The sequence below is a fragment of the Mobula birostris genome, chromosome 23, assembly GCF_030028105.1.
Source record: "Mobula birostris isolate sMobBir1 chromosome 23, sMobBir1.hap1, whole genome shotgun sequence".
Taxonomy (NCBI): Eukaryota; Metazoa; Chordata; class Chondrichthyes; order Myliobatiformes; family Myliobatidae; genus Mobula; species Mobula birostris.
Genome location: NC_092392.1, coordinates 15,616,566 through 15,635,836, shown reverse-complemented (window position 1 = coordinate 15,635,836; position 19,271 = coordinate 15,616,566). Strand labels below are relative to the sequence as shown.

The window sequence follows — 19,271 nt, the reverse complement described above, 5'->3', positions numbered from 1 at the left end:
CCACTTTCCCCTCACTTCAATTTAATGTGCATTTTTTGTTCACAATTTCAAAGTCTTCCTAACTTTGGTTTGTTTCTTTTAAAGCCTCTTTATCTATAGATACTGAAGTTCATTAACCAAGGTTGCACTATCATCTCCATGCATTTGAAAACATCCTTAAGGGAATGCACTCATTATTTAATGACTACTGCTCCCCTCCCCCCCCCTCCCACCACCACCAACTGGCATTTTTTTTTAAACCAAGTTGTCAAATTTATTTTGGCCATTTACTCATGTCTCTTAAATTTGAACAAGCAAGGTTTATACACAAGGAATTCAGCTAAAACTTAAAAATTCTTTCATGACTGCCCATCCTCAAAATGGTTATCATAAAGTTATTTATTAACCATGTATCATTGCAAATAACCAAATAATCTGGCCCCTATTTGTCTTTTGCATTCTGAAAATTATTGAATGCATTCCATGAACATCGTCATAGCCAAATGAAAAATTTGTTTTTCCAACAGCTACAAAGGTCAAGATTTCTAGTGATTACTGTTTACTTTTATTAACAGACAACTCCAATTCTCTGCCTAACACAATTGTTAGGAGTTTATAAACAAAAGGAATAAATTTAACAAGGAAATGACAGAAGTTGCAGAATGGTGATAAGGGAGGACTTCATCTACGCTAATATAATCTGGAATAGCAAATGTATCAAGATTAAAATTAAAAGACAGACTTGTAATTGAGAAATTTCTTGAACAGCAAATTTCTAGTCCAATGAACGAAGAGGCTCTGCTAATCCAGCTTGGGAAATGGGGTAAACTACAGCCAGTAACTCCAAAACTTTAATTTTTACTCAATGTAGCATCCTAAAACACACTCAAAGGTAGCATCTTATTTTTGCAACAAATCCAAAAACTGGAAATTTGAAATCAGAGAAGGACAGAAATATTGATGCGAAAAGGAAATATAGAATACAAGAATGACAGAGTGAAGAGCACAAAAGTAGATTGCAAAGACCTTTGAGGGTTCAGCTCAGGGCTAACAACCCTGACTAGTAAAACAAAATCGCTAAAGAAACAGCAATGATGAATCCTTCTATATCTGAGTGTGACTGTATTCCTCAGTCTCTACTTGGGACTTGCATGACTGACGGTAGTGAAAACAGAGAGGAAGCTACTGACACGAAGGAAGCCGTAAACACCACCAGAGATTAAGGACCTTCATTGCTGTCCTAAATGCCAGCAGCATAACAGGCAGACCAAATGGGAACAACATAACAAGTTTGATGGAAGTACAGGGATTGAGGCTACAGTGAATTGGAAAGGATATCATCTAGTGAGCCATATGCTGAACCATCACAATGTTTAAATAGTTGGAAAGTGGGTGATCTGGTTTGTAATGTGTATTTGATTCTGGTGTGAAAATTATGAGAATAGAGCGAACAGATAGATTATTTTAAGATTTCCACGATTGTGCAAAAAAGTGGCACAAAGATGATAGATCAACCACAATCTCAATGAGTGGAGCCGCAAGAATGAGTAGTCTAAATAACCATGGTTGTTTCTGTTCTTTCAGAATCCAAGCCGATTCTCAATGTCACACACACTTGTGATCTATTCCATCCTGTTCTCAATCTCATTCATTTGCGTAGCCTACCTTTATCTCACTGTGAAAGCATATTTAGGCTATACCAGAACTGTTTCTACATTAGGAACTATACACTGTTTGAATAGTTTTGCCTAACAATCCAGTTCACCTTGACTTCAATCCACAATTTTCAAACAAATCATCTACATCCATTTCAAATTAAGTGTTTTATTCTAGTCTGCCATGCATCTTTCTTTAGAAATTTTAAAATCTATGAACATTATTCCCCAAAATGTTCCCTCATTTAAACTTGTGCCACTTGATCTTATCCAAAACAGGCTCTTGAAATCCATCACTCCCCTCATCTTGTTGATTCCTCCAAGTTTTATGCCATCTGCAAAATTTGTGCATCCTGCAATTTCATGATCCCAAGACTGACTCCTAGGACTAAAGACCACTTAGGTGAAGGAAAGTATACTAACAAGAGAAAATCTGCAGATGCTGGAAATCCGAGCCACACACACAAAATGCTGGAGGAACTCAGTAGGCCAGGCAGCATCTATGGAAAAGAGTACAGTTGACACCTCGGCCGAAACCCTTCGGCAGGACTACAAGGAAAATATACTATTTTTTTTTTAAAGCCCATACTGACATTGTACAATTTGTTCTAAGATTTCAATTTTGCTTACAAAAATAGCACTTTATGAAATGCCTTCCTTGAGGCCAAATAGATATTAAATGCAATGCTCTCATCAAAAAGCAAACAAATAATTTATGCATGCTTTGGCTTTCCTTTAATTCAAAAGCAACCCAAGTGTCTATTTTTTGCCCCAATTATCACATCCAGCATTTTCCCCACCACTCAAGTTAAAACGATGACTTCAATAATTTTAAATGTAAAAAGGAGCTTGCCTTTAGACAACCTTAAATCCATGCTTCTTCAGATAACATTCCGTCTTCTAATACCTTGAGTAAATTTATGAACAAAGTATGACACCAAGTTAAATTTCTTTAAGGACTATTTAAAAAAACATCAAGGTCTTCTTGTGCTTCCCTGGTTTGTAATTGCAATCTTTTTGAAAATACTTATCCTTCATAAATACAAACCATTAATTTCCAGGATCAGATATTTAATTATTATTTATTTTGCAAGGTTAACTATAAAGCATTCTGTTTCGCTACTAATCCACTGCAAGGTGGGAAATTCAAGAGGATGTCCTTCAAGGTTTGCCAAGGCAGGGGTAGGACAGATTAACATAACATATATCCAACAGGGATCACTTCTGAACCAAAAGGAGAAATGCTGCCTTCAGGAATTAGTCAACAACTAGAGGCAGAGAAATGGCAGATGGAGTCAACACAGGCAAGTGTGAGATATGGCAATTTGAAATTTGAGAGATCAAAAAGAGCCAGTACATTAGAAATGGCAAGACCCAAAACAGGGATCCTGGGGGTCTAAGTCCAAGGCTCCTTGAGAGAGGCTGCACAGATTGAGAGGGTAGCAAATAAAAATAAGGCATTCTTGCCCTTATTAGTCGAGGCACTCAGTTCAAGAGTCAAGAAGTTCTGTTGCAGCTTTATAAAATTCTAATAAGTCTGGAACACTGCATTCAATTCTAGTCTACTTCCTTTGGTGTTCACAATATAGTTTCCTCTATGTTGCAGTAACCATATACAAACTGAGTGATCACTCTGTGGAGAACCTACCTCAGTTCAGTGGTGATTCTGTGCTACACCACTGTAATTCTCAATCTTTCTCCCATTGTGGTCAACGGTTTTCTACACTACCACAGAGAAGCCCAACACTAACTAGAACAATGATGTCAGATCTTCATGTTCAAATTTGTCATCATTCAGCCATGCACATGTACAAAGCTAAACAAAATGTTGTTCCTCTGGGGCCAAGGTGCAAAACACAGGAAATACGCAGTTATGATCCAGCATGTATAGTCACAGAATAATACTAGCACAAGTTCCGGAGTGGCATAGCCCGAAGATTGACAGGGTGACATAAAGCACGAGGTGCTAAGCTTCTTGTAACCCTCTGAACACTGAATTTTCCAACATCAGGTGCTCTTCCGCTGCCCCATTATAGTAAGGATGTGAAGGCTCTGGTAAGATATGGAAGAGATCCTCCAGAATGAGGGGCCACAGTTTGAGGATAGAGGGGAAGCCTTTTAGGACCGAGATTAGGAAAAACTTCTTCACACAGAGAGTGGTGAATCTGTGGAATTCTCTGCCACAGGAAACAGTTGAGGCCAGTTCATTGGCTATATTTAAGAGGGAGTTAGATATGGCCCTTGTGGCTACGGGGGTCAGGGGGTATGGAGGGAAGGCTGGGGCGGGGTTCTGAGTTGGATGATCAGCCATGATCATAATAAATGGCGGTGCAGGCTCGAAGGGCCGAATGGCCTTCTCCTGCACCTATTTTCTATGTTTCTATGTTTCTATAATGCTCCCTGGATTAGAGAGCATGTACTATAAGGATATTGTTTGTGTTTTCTTTAACTACCTCTAAAGCAGCAGTGAGTGAGGGGAGACCTCAGAGGTTTATCAGAAGCATAAACAGGCAGCTGCTATCTTTCTCCCCCAGGTTGAAATATCTAGCCCTAGAGAGCTGAAAAGGATCCAGATGGAAGATAAGATGATGTTCCTCGAGTTAGTGTTGGGTTCCACTACGGCAGTATACGAGATCATTGACCACGATGGGAGTGGGGTTGGCGAATTACAGCGGTATGCAACAGGAAGCAGAAAAAAACCACTGAACTGAAGCAGGTGCTTCACAAAGCAAAGATTCGATCTTCATGTGGCTTTCTCTATATTGGAGAAACCAACATGAACAACAAGCAAAGTAGATTAGAAAAGGTGGAAGAGAATCATTGCTAGAGTGGTTGGGATTGGAATACTGTCACGTACTGAGGTACAGTGAAAAGCTTTTCTTGCATACTGTGCATGTAGATTAATTCATTACACAGTGCATCAACACAGTACCAAGAGTAAAATAACAGAATGCAGAATAAAATGCAATGGTAAGATGGCAGCATGCTCAGTCACAGTGGCTTCTAAGGGTCCAACCAAAGGAGTTATGTATTTTTTATTATGATTGCAAGACCCTGTTGGACATTAAGAGCTTAAAGTACTGCATGTCTATCCCATCAGCAAGTTGCTCATTAGCGGACAAACTAAAGGAGCTGGACTTGGTGCCAATCGGGCTCCTGCCTGCATCAGAGAGGCCTCGAAGGTGTCAGTGCACGAAGGTGGTGTGCAGCTTTAACACGAGTGATCATCTGAGTCGCTCTTCCTGTGATCACAAGACCCTGTTGGGCATTGTTAATGTGTTATGCTGCAACTTTGATTCACTGATTTATTGGTGGATGACAGGGGCGGTCAAGTCAGGGAGCTGCATGGCCTCAGTCGTAGTGAGGACAAGGCCTTAAGCCGCAGCGTGGCCTGTTTACAGGCCCCCAGGAGAGAGCCGCTGGAGTCAGTGCACCGCACCAGAGTGCTGGGGGAAGCGTGGGCGGTCCAAGCTGATGTTGGTGCTGCCCCACCCACCCGCCCGTGTTCGCTCAACAGAAGACAAGCCGTGTTGTGGTCAACTGCAGAGTGCAGCAAGATTCATAGACTCAGGATCTTGGACAGTAACCTACTGATATATGTGCTTGCTATCTGACATGTGCTACATGCCTTGTGCTGCGTATGACTGTTGATACTGTGTTTTGCACCTTGGCCCCAGAGTAACACTGTTTAGTTTGGCTGTATTTATGTATGGCTGAATGACAATTAAACTTAAACATGAACAACTATAGTGGAAATGCAGTGCAAGTAACCAATAAAGTGCAAGATCATAAAGAGGTACATCGTGAGGTCAGGAGTCCATCTTATTGTCCAGGGAGCCATTCAATAGTCTCAAAAGTGGGATAGAAGCTGTCCTTGAACCTGGTGGTATGTGCTTTCAGGCTTTTGCATCTTCTGCCCGATAGGGGAGTGGAAAAGAAAGAATGTCCACGATGGGTTGGGGGTGGGGGGGTCATTGATTATGCTGACTGCTTTACTGAAGCAGTGAAAAAGTATAAACTGAACCAATGGAGAGGAGGCTGGTTCCTGTGATAAGCTGAGATACATCAACAGCTCGGCAGTTTCTTGTGGTCACCAGCAGAGCAGTCCAAACTGTAATGCATCCAGGTGGGATGCTTTGCATTGTTTGTGCCACTGGCTGGCAGAACGGAAAGATGTGCGAAGAGTTGTTGCATCACCTCTGGCAGCGTGAGAAGGTGCTATGGGACCAGGATTGGTGGGTGTGGATGGGAGGGCACTAGGGTAGTGTAGCAGCTAGCGCAATATTCAGAGTTTCAATCCCGGCAACCTCTGTAAAGAATCTCTGTACGTCCTCCCCCTGGAATGCATGGGTTTTTCCCCAGGTCCTCCAGTTTTCTCCCACAGTCCAAAGATGTACCAAGTAGGTTAATTGGTCATTGTAAATTGACCCGTGATTAAGTTAGGGTTAAATCAGGGTGGTCAGGGGTTGCTTCTGCTTGAAGGGCCTAGTCCACACTGCATCTCTATACTAAAATACAAGAGCAGACCAGAGAGTCATAAAGTGAGTGGTCCCTATGAAGTGCAAAAAGGGGAGATGAGGGGAAGATAGGGCTGATGGTAGGATTAAGTCATAACTAGCAGAAACTGCAAACAATAATGCATTAAATACACCTCTCATCCTTTTTTCCAGTCATGATGACGGGTCTCAGCCCAAAACTCTTTTCTCTTTTCCACAGACGCTGGCCTGTTGAGTTCCTCCAGCGTTTTGTGGGTGTTGCTTGGATTTCCAGCATCTGCAGATTTTCTCATGTTTGGCATTAAATACATCAGGCGGTTAAGTGGAAAATGAGCACTGGGGGGACTTTTATCTTTCTGTCCCAAATGGAGAGCAGATGTCAACAGACGTGCAGAAAAAGAGAGGAGATATAGTTTACCTCCACTCAACAGGACACAGCAGAAGGAAGGCCACATTGGAGGCAAGTAAAACCATGAAAAGGGAATGGAGTCCTTACAGGAGGCAGAGGACATATAGTCAAGGTAACTTTGGATGTCTGTGGGCTCATTAAAAAAAGTTTGTGGCTAGTTTCTCTCCTTAGATGGAGATAGACTTGTTTCTGACCTGGAAATAGCCAATATTGTTGGTAGGCTGAAGCAGGGTCTCTCTCACCTTCCAATAAAAGAATTCCCCTCAAACATTACTGATAATTTCACAACACTCCCATTGCTTTAAACATTGACTGATTTACAGATCCCTCACGTTAATAGGTCATGTCTTCTCAAAGAACTTCCATAGTTCAACTGAAGCAGTAATGCAACACATTCCCTCAGGAAATCAGGGCTCAACTGATACGGGAAATAAGAGTTTAATTATTCTATTAAGTATTACATCAATTTGAGAAGAAAAAGGAAAAACTGAAGTAATTAAATACTGGGAAGATCATTATTGCCAATCTCCACCACAAGTTCCAACTGGCAAAGCAAACTGTACATTAACCTTCACCCAAGGGGGATGAAGAGCAACAAAGTCTTAATGCCACTAGTAAAACTTAAACAACACCATGTCAGGAGGACTTTGGGAAATTTTCATCTCCATACCCAGAAAGAAATCAACTTGCTTTGAGGAATGTAGCCTAGATTTACCAAATTGACTGTTGGCCAATGATCACTTGGGTTTAGAATTAGAAAGCATCCTATTGAATAAAATTAGGCAGCGAGAAGGATTAGAGTAATGTTGAGAATCCAGCATAAGCACACAGTAGGACAAGCCTTACAAGTAAAATGAAAATTTTGTTTTACTTATCTGTGAATCTTTGACAGAGTATTTAAAAAGATGTGAATGGCTAGTGTCTTCTCAAAAATGAAATTAACAGACTTTTTTTAAAACACCAAGCGAATCAAGAACCATGGGTTTAAGGTGTAGATTTGGTAAAAACCTGAGTAATACAATAGGCTTCACTGACATTACTTTTGTATCTGTATAGTGCAGACCCAAATAGAGTTCCCATTCCAGAAGTTACTTGACACAAAAACCATATATCCAAATTTTCAAATTTCTATGGCTTCCTGCTTTCTTATAACAGACTATTTCCACTCCTACAATCCACAGACACTTCCTATTTTAAGCTCTGCTTCTTGGTCCTTTTCAACTCTCCATCCCTCCAACAACAGCCATGAACTCAGCTATCTTGGTCTTAAGCCCCAAAACTCCCTCCTCATAACCTTAAATTTAATCCTTACCAATACTCTAACTCTTCTAAACCCCAATGATTATTAGCCATTCAGAAGTCCCTCAGACTAAAAGTCGATCTGGCAAATCTAGGCTGTATTCCTCAACAGTAAACTGATATTTCCTGAGTAGGGAGCATTGGACTAGCGACCTGAAGGTTGTGAGTTCGAGCCCCAGCTGAGGGAACACGTTGTGTCCTTGAGCAAGGAACTTAATCACACATTACTCTGCAACGACACTGGTACCAAGCTGTATGGGTCCTAACGCCCCTCCCTTGGACAACATCGGTGGCATGGAGAGGGGAGACTTGCAGCATGGGCAACTGCTGGTCTTCCATACAACCTTGCCCAGGCCTGCGCCCTGGAGAGTGAAGACTTTCCAGGCACAGATCCATGGTCTTGCAAGACTAACGGATGCCTTTGTATTTAATTTCAGGGAGGTGAAAACTTGCTTTAGCCCCAATAAAACTTTCTTGCTCTTCATTCCCCTTGAATAAAGTTTTTGTATGCATCTACAAAGCTAGCTTCAGTGTTTATTTAAAGGCTCTATGTGTTATGGAAAATAACACTATTCAGTAAAGTATAAACACAAGAGATTCTGCAGATACTAGAAATCTAGAACAACACACAGGTCAGGGAGCATCTACAGAAAGGAATAAACAGTTGATATTTCAGGCTGAGACCCTTCATCAGAATAGTTCCTTTCCATAAATGCTGCCTGACCTCCTCCAGCATCATCTGTGTCGTTCATACAAGTGCTGACTGCAAAATCAACATTGTCATTTCCTGTACACATGTGTAAAGGAGAATAAAATTATTGTTACTCTAGACCTGATAAAAAAAAAACCCACACTAAAAATAAAGGCACAAAAACACTAAAGATAAAGGCACAATAATATTTAAAGAGACGCAATAGATACAAATACATAAGATAGCTTATATACATAGATTCACTGTATGTCCATAAAGTGCTGCTAGGCTGTATATAAGGTAACTGTAGGAAAATATAAAATAGAGCTGGAGTTAGTGGGTGAGGTGTTGATCAGCCTTACTGCTTGGGGAAAGTAACTGTTTTTGACTCTGGTGGTCCTGGTATGGATGCTATGCAATCTCCTCCCTGATGGGAATGGAGCAAACAGTCCAAGAGTAGTAATCAAATCACAAACAAGAGAAAAACCTGCAGATGCTGGAAATTTGAGCCATACTCACAAAATGCCGGAGGAACTCAGCAGGCCAGACAGCATCTATGGAAAAAAGTACAGTCGACATTTCATGCCGAAACCCTCCAGCAGGACCAAAGGGTTTTGGCCTGAAATGTCAACTTTACTTTTTGTGTTTGTTAGTCTATGAGAAGCATGGGTGGGATCTTTCATGTTACTGGCCCTTTTCTGGCACCTTTCCATATACAGTATATGTTATTGATGGTGGGTTGGCTGGTGCTAGTGATACATTGGGCAGTTTTGACTACTCATCCAATGCAGTGCAGTTTACTGCACCAAGCTATGATGCAGCTTGTCAGGATGCTCACTGCTGCGCATCTGTAGAATGACATGAGTACACATGCGCGAAGTCCAGCTCTCTTCAGCATCTTCAGAAAGCTAAGGAATTGGTGAGCTTTCTTAACTGCGTAAGATGTGCTCTGGGACCAGGAGAGGTTTGTGTAATGTGCACACCCAGGAGTTTAAAATTGCATGCAGTTTCCACTGTTCTAAAGGGGGTGGAGGGGGTTGAGTGGCCCAAGTACTCCTGAAGTCGATGACCCTTTGTCTTGTTGACATTAAGAGGTCACTCTCCTGGCACCAGGCCTCAAGCTCCTCCATCTCTTCTCTGTAAGCCGTCTCATCATTGTTGGCGATGAGCCCTGCCATTGTTGTGTCATCAGCGAACTTGACAATATGATGACACGGGTCTTTGGTCGTGCAGTCCTGTGTGAGCAGAGTGAAGAGCAATGGGCTCAGCATATAGCCCGGGGGGGGGGGGGCACCCATGTTGAGGATGATGGGGAGGGAGGAGCGGCTGTGCGTCCTGACTGAGGTCTGTTGGTTAGGAAGTCCAATATCCAGTTGCACAGTGGTATATTAAGACAGAGGACGAGTTTATTCACCAACATCTGTGTGACAATGGTGTTAAACTGAAATCCAGAAACAGCATTCTGACATGTGTCCTTGTTTTCTACATGCTAGGGCCAGGTACATGTTCTATCAGTAAGCATATTGGTCAGCATCCAATGTGGCAGGAATGGACTTTTTGATAGGTGCTATTAGCCATTCAAAGCACTTCATGATAATTGGCATCAGTGCCACAAGGCAGTAGTCATTTAGTTTTAAACTCCTGGGTGTGCACATTACACAAACCTCTCATGGTCCCAGAACACATTCTACACAGTCATTTAGATGATATTGTAAAGCCACTGGAATCTTCAGATGCCCGATTTCAATTTCAATATTGATAACAAGTTTCTATAAAATATTTTTCCTTCCTCCTTGTATGTTCCCAACCCTAGTAGACTGCAAGTCCACAAGCATCATCCACGCTATATTTCACAATTGGATGAAATTCATGAGTTTTTTCACAGAATACTGGAAAGACCAAAGGGATTATCACAGATTAGCCCATTCTTGCCATTATACAATAGACAATCTCCACAAACTACACTTCACACCTTCACTAGCCAAATGATAACACCTTCCCTTGATACAAGTACTGAGCATTAACAGAATTAAACAATAGTATACTTCTCTTGCCTACTGTCATATCGAATACGAGAAAAGCTCTTAAAAACAATTAGTAAATATTTAAAATGAACACGAGACCACTCATTGCATACTTCGAGCGAACACAACGCCCCTGTGTCTTGCGCAACATCCGCAAGCTCTCCATAATTCTGACTCACAGCTGACAAATTCATTGCATTTTTTTGCTATGCAAACCTGGAGCGTACACCCAAGATGAACCCTATAGCTTTATGCGGTCTCAATTATTATTGTGACCCGACAATTAAAAGAAAAACCGAAGCATTTCGCTCAGTGAACCCGAGACAAACGCAGGCTTTATTTTTTCTGAAAGTGAATGAGGAGCCATGAGGGGGCGGCTTAGGCCGCACAGCCTGGAGCTGGCAGAATTGGTCCCGGTGGGTCGTGGCTGAGAACGAACGGAGGGGGAGGGATGGAGAAGACACAGTCGAGGCGCTCGCTGCACGCAAACCGACTTCACACACACAAAAAAAAAATCCGCGTTCGCGGGCTGTAAAGAAAGTTCATCACATAGAAAAATAAATAAGTGAATATTATAAAACGCGAACAACTAAACGCACAGCAACTCACCATGAAGTCGTTGGCAAAGTTATCCTCCCCATTCTGGTCGCGGACTTTCATAGCCAGCACTCGATCAATGAATTTCTTCAGTATCTCGCTTTGCTCCATCTTTTCAACACATTGGAAAATTGAAACCAACAAATGGGGTCAAACGCTCGTCACTTTCGCATCTTCCTCAGCAAATATCTTTTTTTCTCTTGGGATATTGATGATTCGTATTATCCTTATTGCATCGAATCCCAGCCGCCGGTAATTCTCTACGCGGATCCCCCCGAACCTCAGACTCCGTCCGCCCGTCCGTCGCCACTTTCCTCTTTTCCGCTCTCTCCGTTTTCCCCCCACCCACAACACATATCCAAAGCGCCCACCCCTTCTCCTGCACCTCATTGGTCCACCTACCGCCCGGCAGCTCCTGCCATCACACCAATCCTGCCTCCGGATTGGACAAACCGGCTGACACTCTTCTCTGCGGGGTCTAAACTTTTTTTTTCAACTCAATGCTCCAGAGATCCCAAAAGACACTGAGCTCCTGTTTCAAGAGGCGTGGGTAATTTGATCTTCCTCTGATGATATTCAGGAAAAATCTATAAGTTATTTAATAATTATACTGAAACATTTCGGCAGACACCCGAGAAACCGAAGCTAGACTGAGCGCTATTGAAACGCCGTTAAGCGAGAAGTATAAACAAAGCCAACTTTTATCTCAGCAGCAAGGATGCGATCTGAGCAAGGGAGAAATTATTAAATATGTAAAGTGGGGACCACAATGCTCAGAGCAGTGACTATGCGTGGACTTGAATGGGATTTCCACTGGAGTTATTGAGTTTTCACCCCCCCCTTCTCTAATTTTATTGAAGATCTCTAAGATTTGGAGTTATTTGATTACTACTCGAGTTCTTGATTATCAGACACTATTATCAGTTACTAAGTAAGTTAAACCCGTGCTTCTGTTTCGTCAGTGCTCTATCCAATTGTCCAATGAGCAAGTAGTGACAGTCTTTGAAAAGCAGAAAAAGTGTACATGCTGGAAATCTGAAACAAAAGCAGAAAATACAGGAAACTCAGCAAGTAAGACAGCATCTGTTGAAAGAAAAATGGAGTTTCAATTTTTCAAATGTTCAGTGTTTCGAAATGAAAACCCTTCATTAGAACTGGGAAAGAGAAAACATTGTTAGTTTTAAGTTCAGAAAGGAGGGTGTAGGGATGGAGGGTACCAACATTCCCTCTAATTATTTTTTAGAACTACGCAGATCAACCATTGCTCTGAGCAGGAAATTTTTATACAGCCTGAAAACTGTTTAACACTTTAAATTAACATTATATTAAAGAAAAGTCCCGTTGCACGGGAGCATTTCAATTACTGTGCGGCTGTGCATCCACACAGCTTAAAGGGAATAGTGAATAGTACAAAGAAGATACACGTATTTGCAAAAGATTGAGGCTTGGTTGGCTCTGGAGATGGATTGCTAATGGGGTAATTAGGGGTTGACAAAAAAATATCATGATTTGCAGATAACAGATCAAGGTGTACTAATAGAGAGGGAAATAGAACTGAGCCAATATAGCAGGTATTGATTTACAGCAAAAATGGCCAGTTCTGACATAGACTGAGAAAGCAAGTTAACAGAAGTTGGAGGATTTCTTGTTGACTTTAGTACAGCTGTCATGGAGAATTTTCTGTACATTTCGTATTCTAAGATAATGCTGATAGTTGAATTCTAGTCTAGATCAGTGGAGCTAGAACTCGCGCCAACAAACAGTCTGCTGGAGGAACTCAGCAAGTTGAGCAGCAATTAGGAAAGGGGTGGGGGGATTGAAATTTCAGACTAGTCCTGATGCAAGGTTTTAACCCAAGTAGTTGGTGGTTCCCCCCCCACCCCCCTTTGTTCTGCCAGCTCCAGTTGACAGCATCTGTAGCCCTTTTTTGTCCTTACAATTCTTACCACTTCCCTTCAGATATCTGTGTACACCTCACCACATGCCAAACCCAGATATTTCTATTCCTATTTCTATAGAAAAATTACCAAGGTTCCCCATGCCAGTTAACTAATACTTCAGCAATTGTCTTTAGTAGCAGAATCTATCTACATTTCCTAAATAACGAGTCTTGTTAACATGCCAAAATTTTTCCGGGTTTAGGCAAATGCAACGGATGTACCATTTATATCTAGAAAACAAAACCTACTCATTTGAATTTCTAACTAGATTGACAGAAATTGTTAAAGATAATGACTTTTTTCTGCATTGTCACCGATGAGTCAAAGTTTAAATTATACTTTATTATCAAGGTATGTATACTTTATCCAGCCTTGGGATTTGCCTCCTCACAGGCAGCCATGAAACCAGGAACCCCAATAGAACCCATTAAAAAAAACATTCAAGCATCCAGTATGCAAAGAAAGAAAGAAGAAAAAAACAAATTGTACAATAAAAGCAAGGAAACAGCATTTAGAACTGAAATTCACAACATCAGACATCACAGCAGCCAATTCAGAAGTCTACTATTTGCAGGCCACAACCTCAATCCAGCTCAGAGATGAGCAAGTCCCACAGAGCAGTGAGCAGAACCATTGAACAAAGAACTTATAACAATACAGCAGAGCAACAGGACCTTTGGCCTACGATGTTGTGCCAGACCAGCTAAAAAGTAAAACAACAAACTCCCCCCCAAAAAAATCCCTACCGACCCGTCTCTCACCTCCAACCCCGACAGCCTGACCATCTCAATCTGGCCTGATGCTTAAATCGTCCAAACCTCAGGCTTCAGTCCATACCTCAATGCAATCTTGGTCTAAATGTGAACAAAAGAGCTGAATTCCAAAGACTGGACGAAAATGACTTTCCTCAGAATTACAAATGTATACCTAACATATAGAAAGTTATTTGTTGTCTGTCAATTAACTCAGCCTCAAGTTCTCCCTGCAAGTGTCTTCCAAGATGGTATCCTCATCTCAACTATTTTCAGCCCCTTCATCAGAAGTAGCCAGCTGGTGGTGTAGTGGCATCCGCACTGGACTTCGGAGCAAGTGTTCCCAGCTTCAAATCCTTCATGGTTCCTTGCATGCTTTCCATCTGTGCTGGGTTGAGTGTTGAGCTAGCAACTTGGGCTCGTAAAACAGATAAATGCTAAAGAAATGGCAAAGTTGCTGCCCGATGCGTCAAATAAAGTGCAGGGAAGAACTTTATCAGAAATAAGGTGCAGAAAAGAAGTTGTTTACTGATAATACAGTCCACATCATCTAGATATGAGCTGATGTGGAAAGTATGTTTGTGCCAGGGATGTGCCAGTCAATGATCAATGTAACAGAAGGGAACTTAACCATTCCATTGCCTTCCACCGCACAATCATATTCTTGGAAGCCCATTGATCAAACAGGCATGACTTAAATTCTGTTAGCCAAAAAAAAGGTTGAGGATGTGTATGAAAAATGAATAGAACAAAATAGAAGAAAAACAATGTAATTTAACAACATTCTCGAACATGTGCAAAGTAGTGCCACCTTCATGTTACCAACAGGCTTTATTTGGGATAACTACAGGCAGGTAAATGTAGTGTGTATTCGATCAACAACCGTTTTCCAAAATTGACTAGAATACAAATGTTTTCATATAAAGTAGATGCTAACCTTTAACTTTGATGACTAATGAGTCATAGCCTTGAGTTGGTATGAAACCAATAAATCGCAAGAAGACTGGAATTCAGTTGCTTTAGGGCATGAATTCCCTTTGTCACGTGACTTTAATTATTTGTCCTTGCAAAGAAAGCAAATATTAGGAGAATTGCACCATTATGGAAGAAAGGCAAACAAGCATTGTGAATTGTAGAACAGAGTTTGATGTGTCCTTACTACATATAAGTACAGTACATATGAAGTAAAACTTAAGCACATCACTACCTTGTTCATCAGGGTATCAATGATCAATTTGCTGTTGCTCGATAGCAGACAGAAGCTTCCAATAAAAATCAAGTCATGGTTTTCTTTCACAGGGTGGAGTTTGTATTTATGCTTGATTCACACATCTTCGTGCCAGGACATGAAGCTTAGAAAAATATAATACAGTTCTAGTGGAATGAGTGATTAAGAATTGCAGCTACAGTTTGGAAGTCCTTAATGTACCTGTTAAATGCATTCAGAATAAAATATTACTAGAAAAGCAAATATGAATATAGAAATTAATGTGATAAAGACAGTAACCAACCAGACAATTTCAGCATTTAACCCTGTTTAAAACAAAAAGTTTGAATCACGTATATCCTCTGTCTTCCAGTGCCCCTTCATCTCCTATTGAGCCATCCACCCATCCAAGCTACACACATCAAAGTTGCTGGTGAACGCAGCAGGCCAGGCAGCATCTCTAGGAAGAGGTACAGTTGACGTTTCAGGCCGAGACCCTTCGTCAGGACTAACTGAAGGAACAGCTAGTAAGAGATTTGAAAGTGGGAGGGGAAGGGGGAGATCCAAAATGATAGGAGAAGACAGGAGGGGGAGGGATGGAGCCAAGGGCTGGACAGTTGATTGGCAAATGGGATAGGAGAGTATCGTGGGACAGGAGGCCCAGGGAGAAAGAAAAGGGGGAGGGGGGGAAACCCAGAGGATGGGCAAGGGGTATAGTGAGAGGGGCAGAGGGAGAAAAGGGAGAGAGAGAGAGAAAGAATGTGTGTATTTAAATAAATAACGGATGGGGTACGAGGGGGAGGTGGGGCATTAGCAGAAGTTTGAGAAGTCAATGTTCATGCCATCAGGTTGGAGGTTACCCAGATGGAATATAAGGTATTGTTCCTCCAACCTGAGTGTGACTTCATCTTTACAGTAGAGGAGGCCATGGATAGACATATCAGAATGGGAATGGGACGTGGAATTAAAATGTGTGGCTACTGGGAGATCCTGCTTTCTCTGGCAGACAGAGCGTAGGTGTTCAGTGAAACGGTCTCCCAGTCTGCGTCGGGTCTCGCCAATATATAGAAGGCCACATTGGGAGCACCGGACGCAGTATATCACCCCAGCTGACTCACAGGTGAAGTGTCGCCTCACCTGGAAGGACAGTCTGGGGCCCTGAATGGTGGTGAGGGAGGAAGCTAACCTTGAAAGTTGAGTAAACCTGGAAGCGAATTCCACAACTGGAGGATTTTGTGTTTCAGCAATCATCTATTAAAAATCTTTTAAATTTAATCCACATTCTTTGGCCTCATAACAGCTGGAAACATAATTCTGCCCTGTCCCAACAAGAAGAAAGTTTAAACAGTCTATTCCCACAATATTTTTACACATTATCAAAACTGGAAGGTCAATAGATTAATCTTCAAAACTTAGTGCTGCTCTGAATGTTTCCCATGCAAACTCCCTAAAAGGGGAATGAAAATTAATGTTTATTTTCAGAAAGTTAATTTAACATTTTATTACTACGGTGGATTCTGGTTAATTGGGCCATCAGTTAATCAAGGCAGCCGCATTTGGGACAATTCTTAAAGAAAAAAGAAATCAGAAAATAGCTATGATTCCCTTTCTTGGGACACTATACCACTTAATAGGGGCAGGAAACTGTTGCCAAACAGCTTTTAACTAGCGTCAAACATGTGCATTTGTGTAGCCATTAGATATAGTGCTCAGAGTGAACAGTTTCTAAATAGCATCAGTTGCATGTGCTTATGTTCAAAAAGTGGTGATTTTTGTCACTGATAGTTGGCGAGAAATAAGCAGAGTGACAATTCAGAACTGTTTTGCTCACTGCAGTTTCAAGCATTCAGGCTTAGAGATGGCAGAAATGACCAGGAGTGAAAATGAAACAATTTCACTACTTCAACAAGTTAGGACCTACAAAGAACTTAAAGGTATCGACCATCATCTTGAATGTCACAATGGAAATGAAGATTTGGAGGATACAATCATTATTAGTGTTATTCAAAAGGCAGTCCATTAACTGCACTAATTTTATTAACTTACAGTCAATCAAAAGAATGCAGCAGCATACAAGTACACTGGATGAATTCTTCTGTCGATGATAATTAGGAACTATTAGTTTTATATTGCCCTAGTAGTTTTGACAGTGTTTTAATTTGTTCCATATTTCATTTAAATACATAATTTGTTACTCAGTTAAATGGTAGTTTGTCTTTATTTATTGATCTATGTATTAATTAATTGAATGATTTATTTATTTATTTACTCATTGAGATGCAGATTGGGATAGTCCCCTCCAGCCCTTCGAGCTGTACCACCCAGAAGCTCCTGATTTAACCCTGGCCCAATCACAGGAAGATTTACAATGACCAACTTACCTTTCAACCAGTACATCTTTGGACTGTGGGAGGAAACCGGAGCACCCAGAGGAAACGCACGTGGTCGCAGGGAGAATATGCAAATTCCACACAGGCAGTGGTGGGATTTGAACCTGAGTTGCTGGTATTGTAAAGCGTTGTGCTAACCATTATGCTACCATGCTGACCTTTTTAACTATTCCCAAGAAAATTCAGCTAATTGGGGCAGCTGCTTAATTGGGCCAAAATGTACTTGTCCCAATTAACTGGAATATGCTGTACATGGAAAGTGGCATGTGGAATATGCAGGATTCTGTAAGCTTTAGAACTACATTAGAACCAAGTACTAGTGAGAAAATGTACTTGAAGTAAAAGGAGCAGGCTGTTAGAGCCCACTCCATTATTCATTAAAACCAGAAGAGCACAAGAAGATAGGAGCAGGAAGGGGCCAGGAGAGCTCTCAAGCCTGCCTCACCATTTTATGTGGTCTTAGCTGATCAGCCCCAGGCCCTACCTCCACCAAAGTGCCATATTTTCATGGCCCTCAATCCTGTCCAACATTTCAAAAATGTATCTACCCCCACTCCCCAAAGCTGTCTGGAGCAGTGAATTCTGACGAGTCATCTTTTTCTGCAAAATGAAATTTCAACATACCTTGGTTTTAAATGACTGTTCCCTTCTTGAAAGTATGTTCCTTCAGTCACGGTGTATCTTAACATTTACCCTATCATGCCTCTTAAGATCTATATATGTAAATAACATCACTCCCTCATTCTTCAAGGACCAAAGAATACTGACTAAACCTGTTTGAGCCTCTCTTGGCAGGGTAATCGTTTCATCCCAGGAGATAGTCTGGTGAATCTTGGCTCTGTGCTGAACTATGGAACTCTCTTTGCAGACTTAAATACAAAATGCCGTTTGCTTGTGATTATTGGTTTGCATGATTTGTTTTTTTTCTCTCTCTGCACATAGGGTGTTCAACGGTCTTCTTCTGTATGGGTTCTTTTGGGTTCCTTTGCTTCGTGGCTACCTGCTGGGAGACAAATCCCAAGGTTGTACAGTCGGCCCTCTGTATCCGCGGATCGGGATCAGAAAAAAAAACCAGAAGTTCTCTCTCCAGCACTCGTCGTTTGAGCACAGCTCCTGACATTAGTATTATTGAGCCTCCTCCAAAGGTTCCTTGTTCCCTAAACAGTACATTGTAACAACTATTTACATAACATTTCCATTGTATTAGGTATTATAATTACTGTAATCTAGAGATGATTAAAAGTATTACTCGTTTGAGCATTGTTTGCCTCGCGTCTCTTTCATTCGCTACCTGTGTTGTGAGCGAGAGGAAGGAGTTTAAGGCTAGTAAGGGATGGTTGGCTAGCTATGTAAAGCACTACAGCCTCAAGAACTTAAAGATCACGGGAGAATCGGCATTGGCTGATGCTGAGGCAGCATCAGCGTTCCCAGAGGAGCTACGATGGTTGCATCCGTACTGAACATGTACGGACATTTTTTTCTTGTCATTATTCCCTAAACAATACAGTATAACAACTATTTACATAGCATTTACATTGTATTAGGTACGATAAGTAATCTAGAGATGATTTAAAGTATACAGGAGGATGTGTGTAGGTTATATGCAAATACTATGCCATTTTATATATGGGACTTGAGCATCCGCGGAATTTGGTATCCATGGGGGGGTCCCAGAACCAAACCCCCGCTGATACGGAGAGCCGACTGTATAATGAACACATACTATGATAATAAATAAACTTTGAACTTTGAATCTCTACTAGGATGCCTTGAATCTACCATATACTCTCTTAAGTAAGGGGACCAAATCTGTGAGCAGTACTTAAGTTCTG

At 41.4% G+C, this 19,271-nt stretch overlaps 1 protein-coding gene and 1 long non-coding RNA gene across 4 annotated transcripts in view; one reads left to right on the top strand and one right to left on the bottom strand.

Moving 5' to 3' along the window:
• LOC140186741 (tyrosine-protein phosphatase non-receptor type 12-like) overlaps nucleotides 1–11,499 on the bottom strand; it is a 116,457-nt gene extending 104,958 nt beyond the window's left edge. For both annotated transcript variants that reach the window (XM_072241257.1, XM_072241258.1), the window contains exon 1: nucleotides 11,163–11,499. In XM_072241257.1, coding sequence (XP_072097358.1) covers nucleotides 11,163–11,261 — 99 coding nt within the window. In that variant the 5' untranslated portion in view covers nucleotides 11,262–11,499. The remainder of the gene's footprint in view (nucleotides 1–11,162) is intronic.
• LOC140186745 (uncharacterized) overlaps nucleotides 1–18,663 on the top strand; it is a 122,400-nt gene extending 103,737 nt beyond the window's left edge. For both annotated transcript variants that reach the window (XR_011882933.1, XR_011882932.1), the window contains exons 5-8: nucleotides 6,351–6,651; nucleotides 15,423–15,519; nucleotides 17,333–17,554; nucleotides 18,382–18,663. This is a non-coding gene — a long non-coding RNA (uncharacterized lncRNA). The remainder of the gene's footprint in view (nucleotides 1–6,350; nucleotides 6,652–15,422; nucleotides 15,520–17,332; nucleotides 17,555–18,381) is intronic.
• The last annotated feature ends 608 nt before the right edge of the window (nucleotides 18,664–19,271 follow it).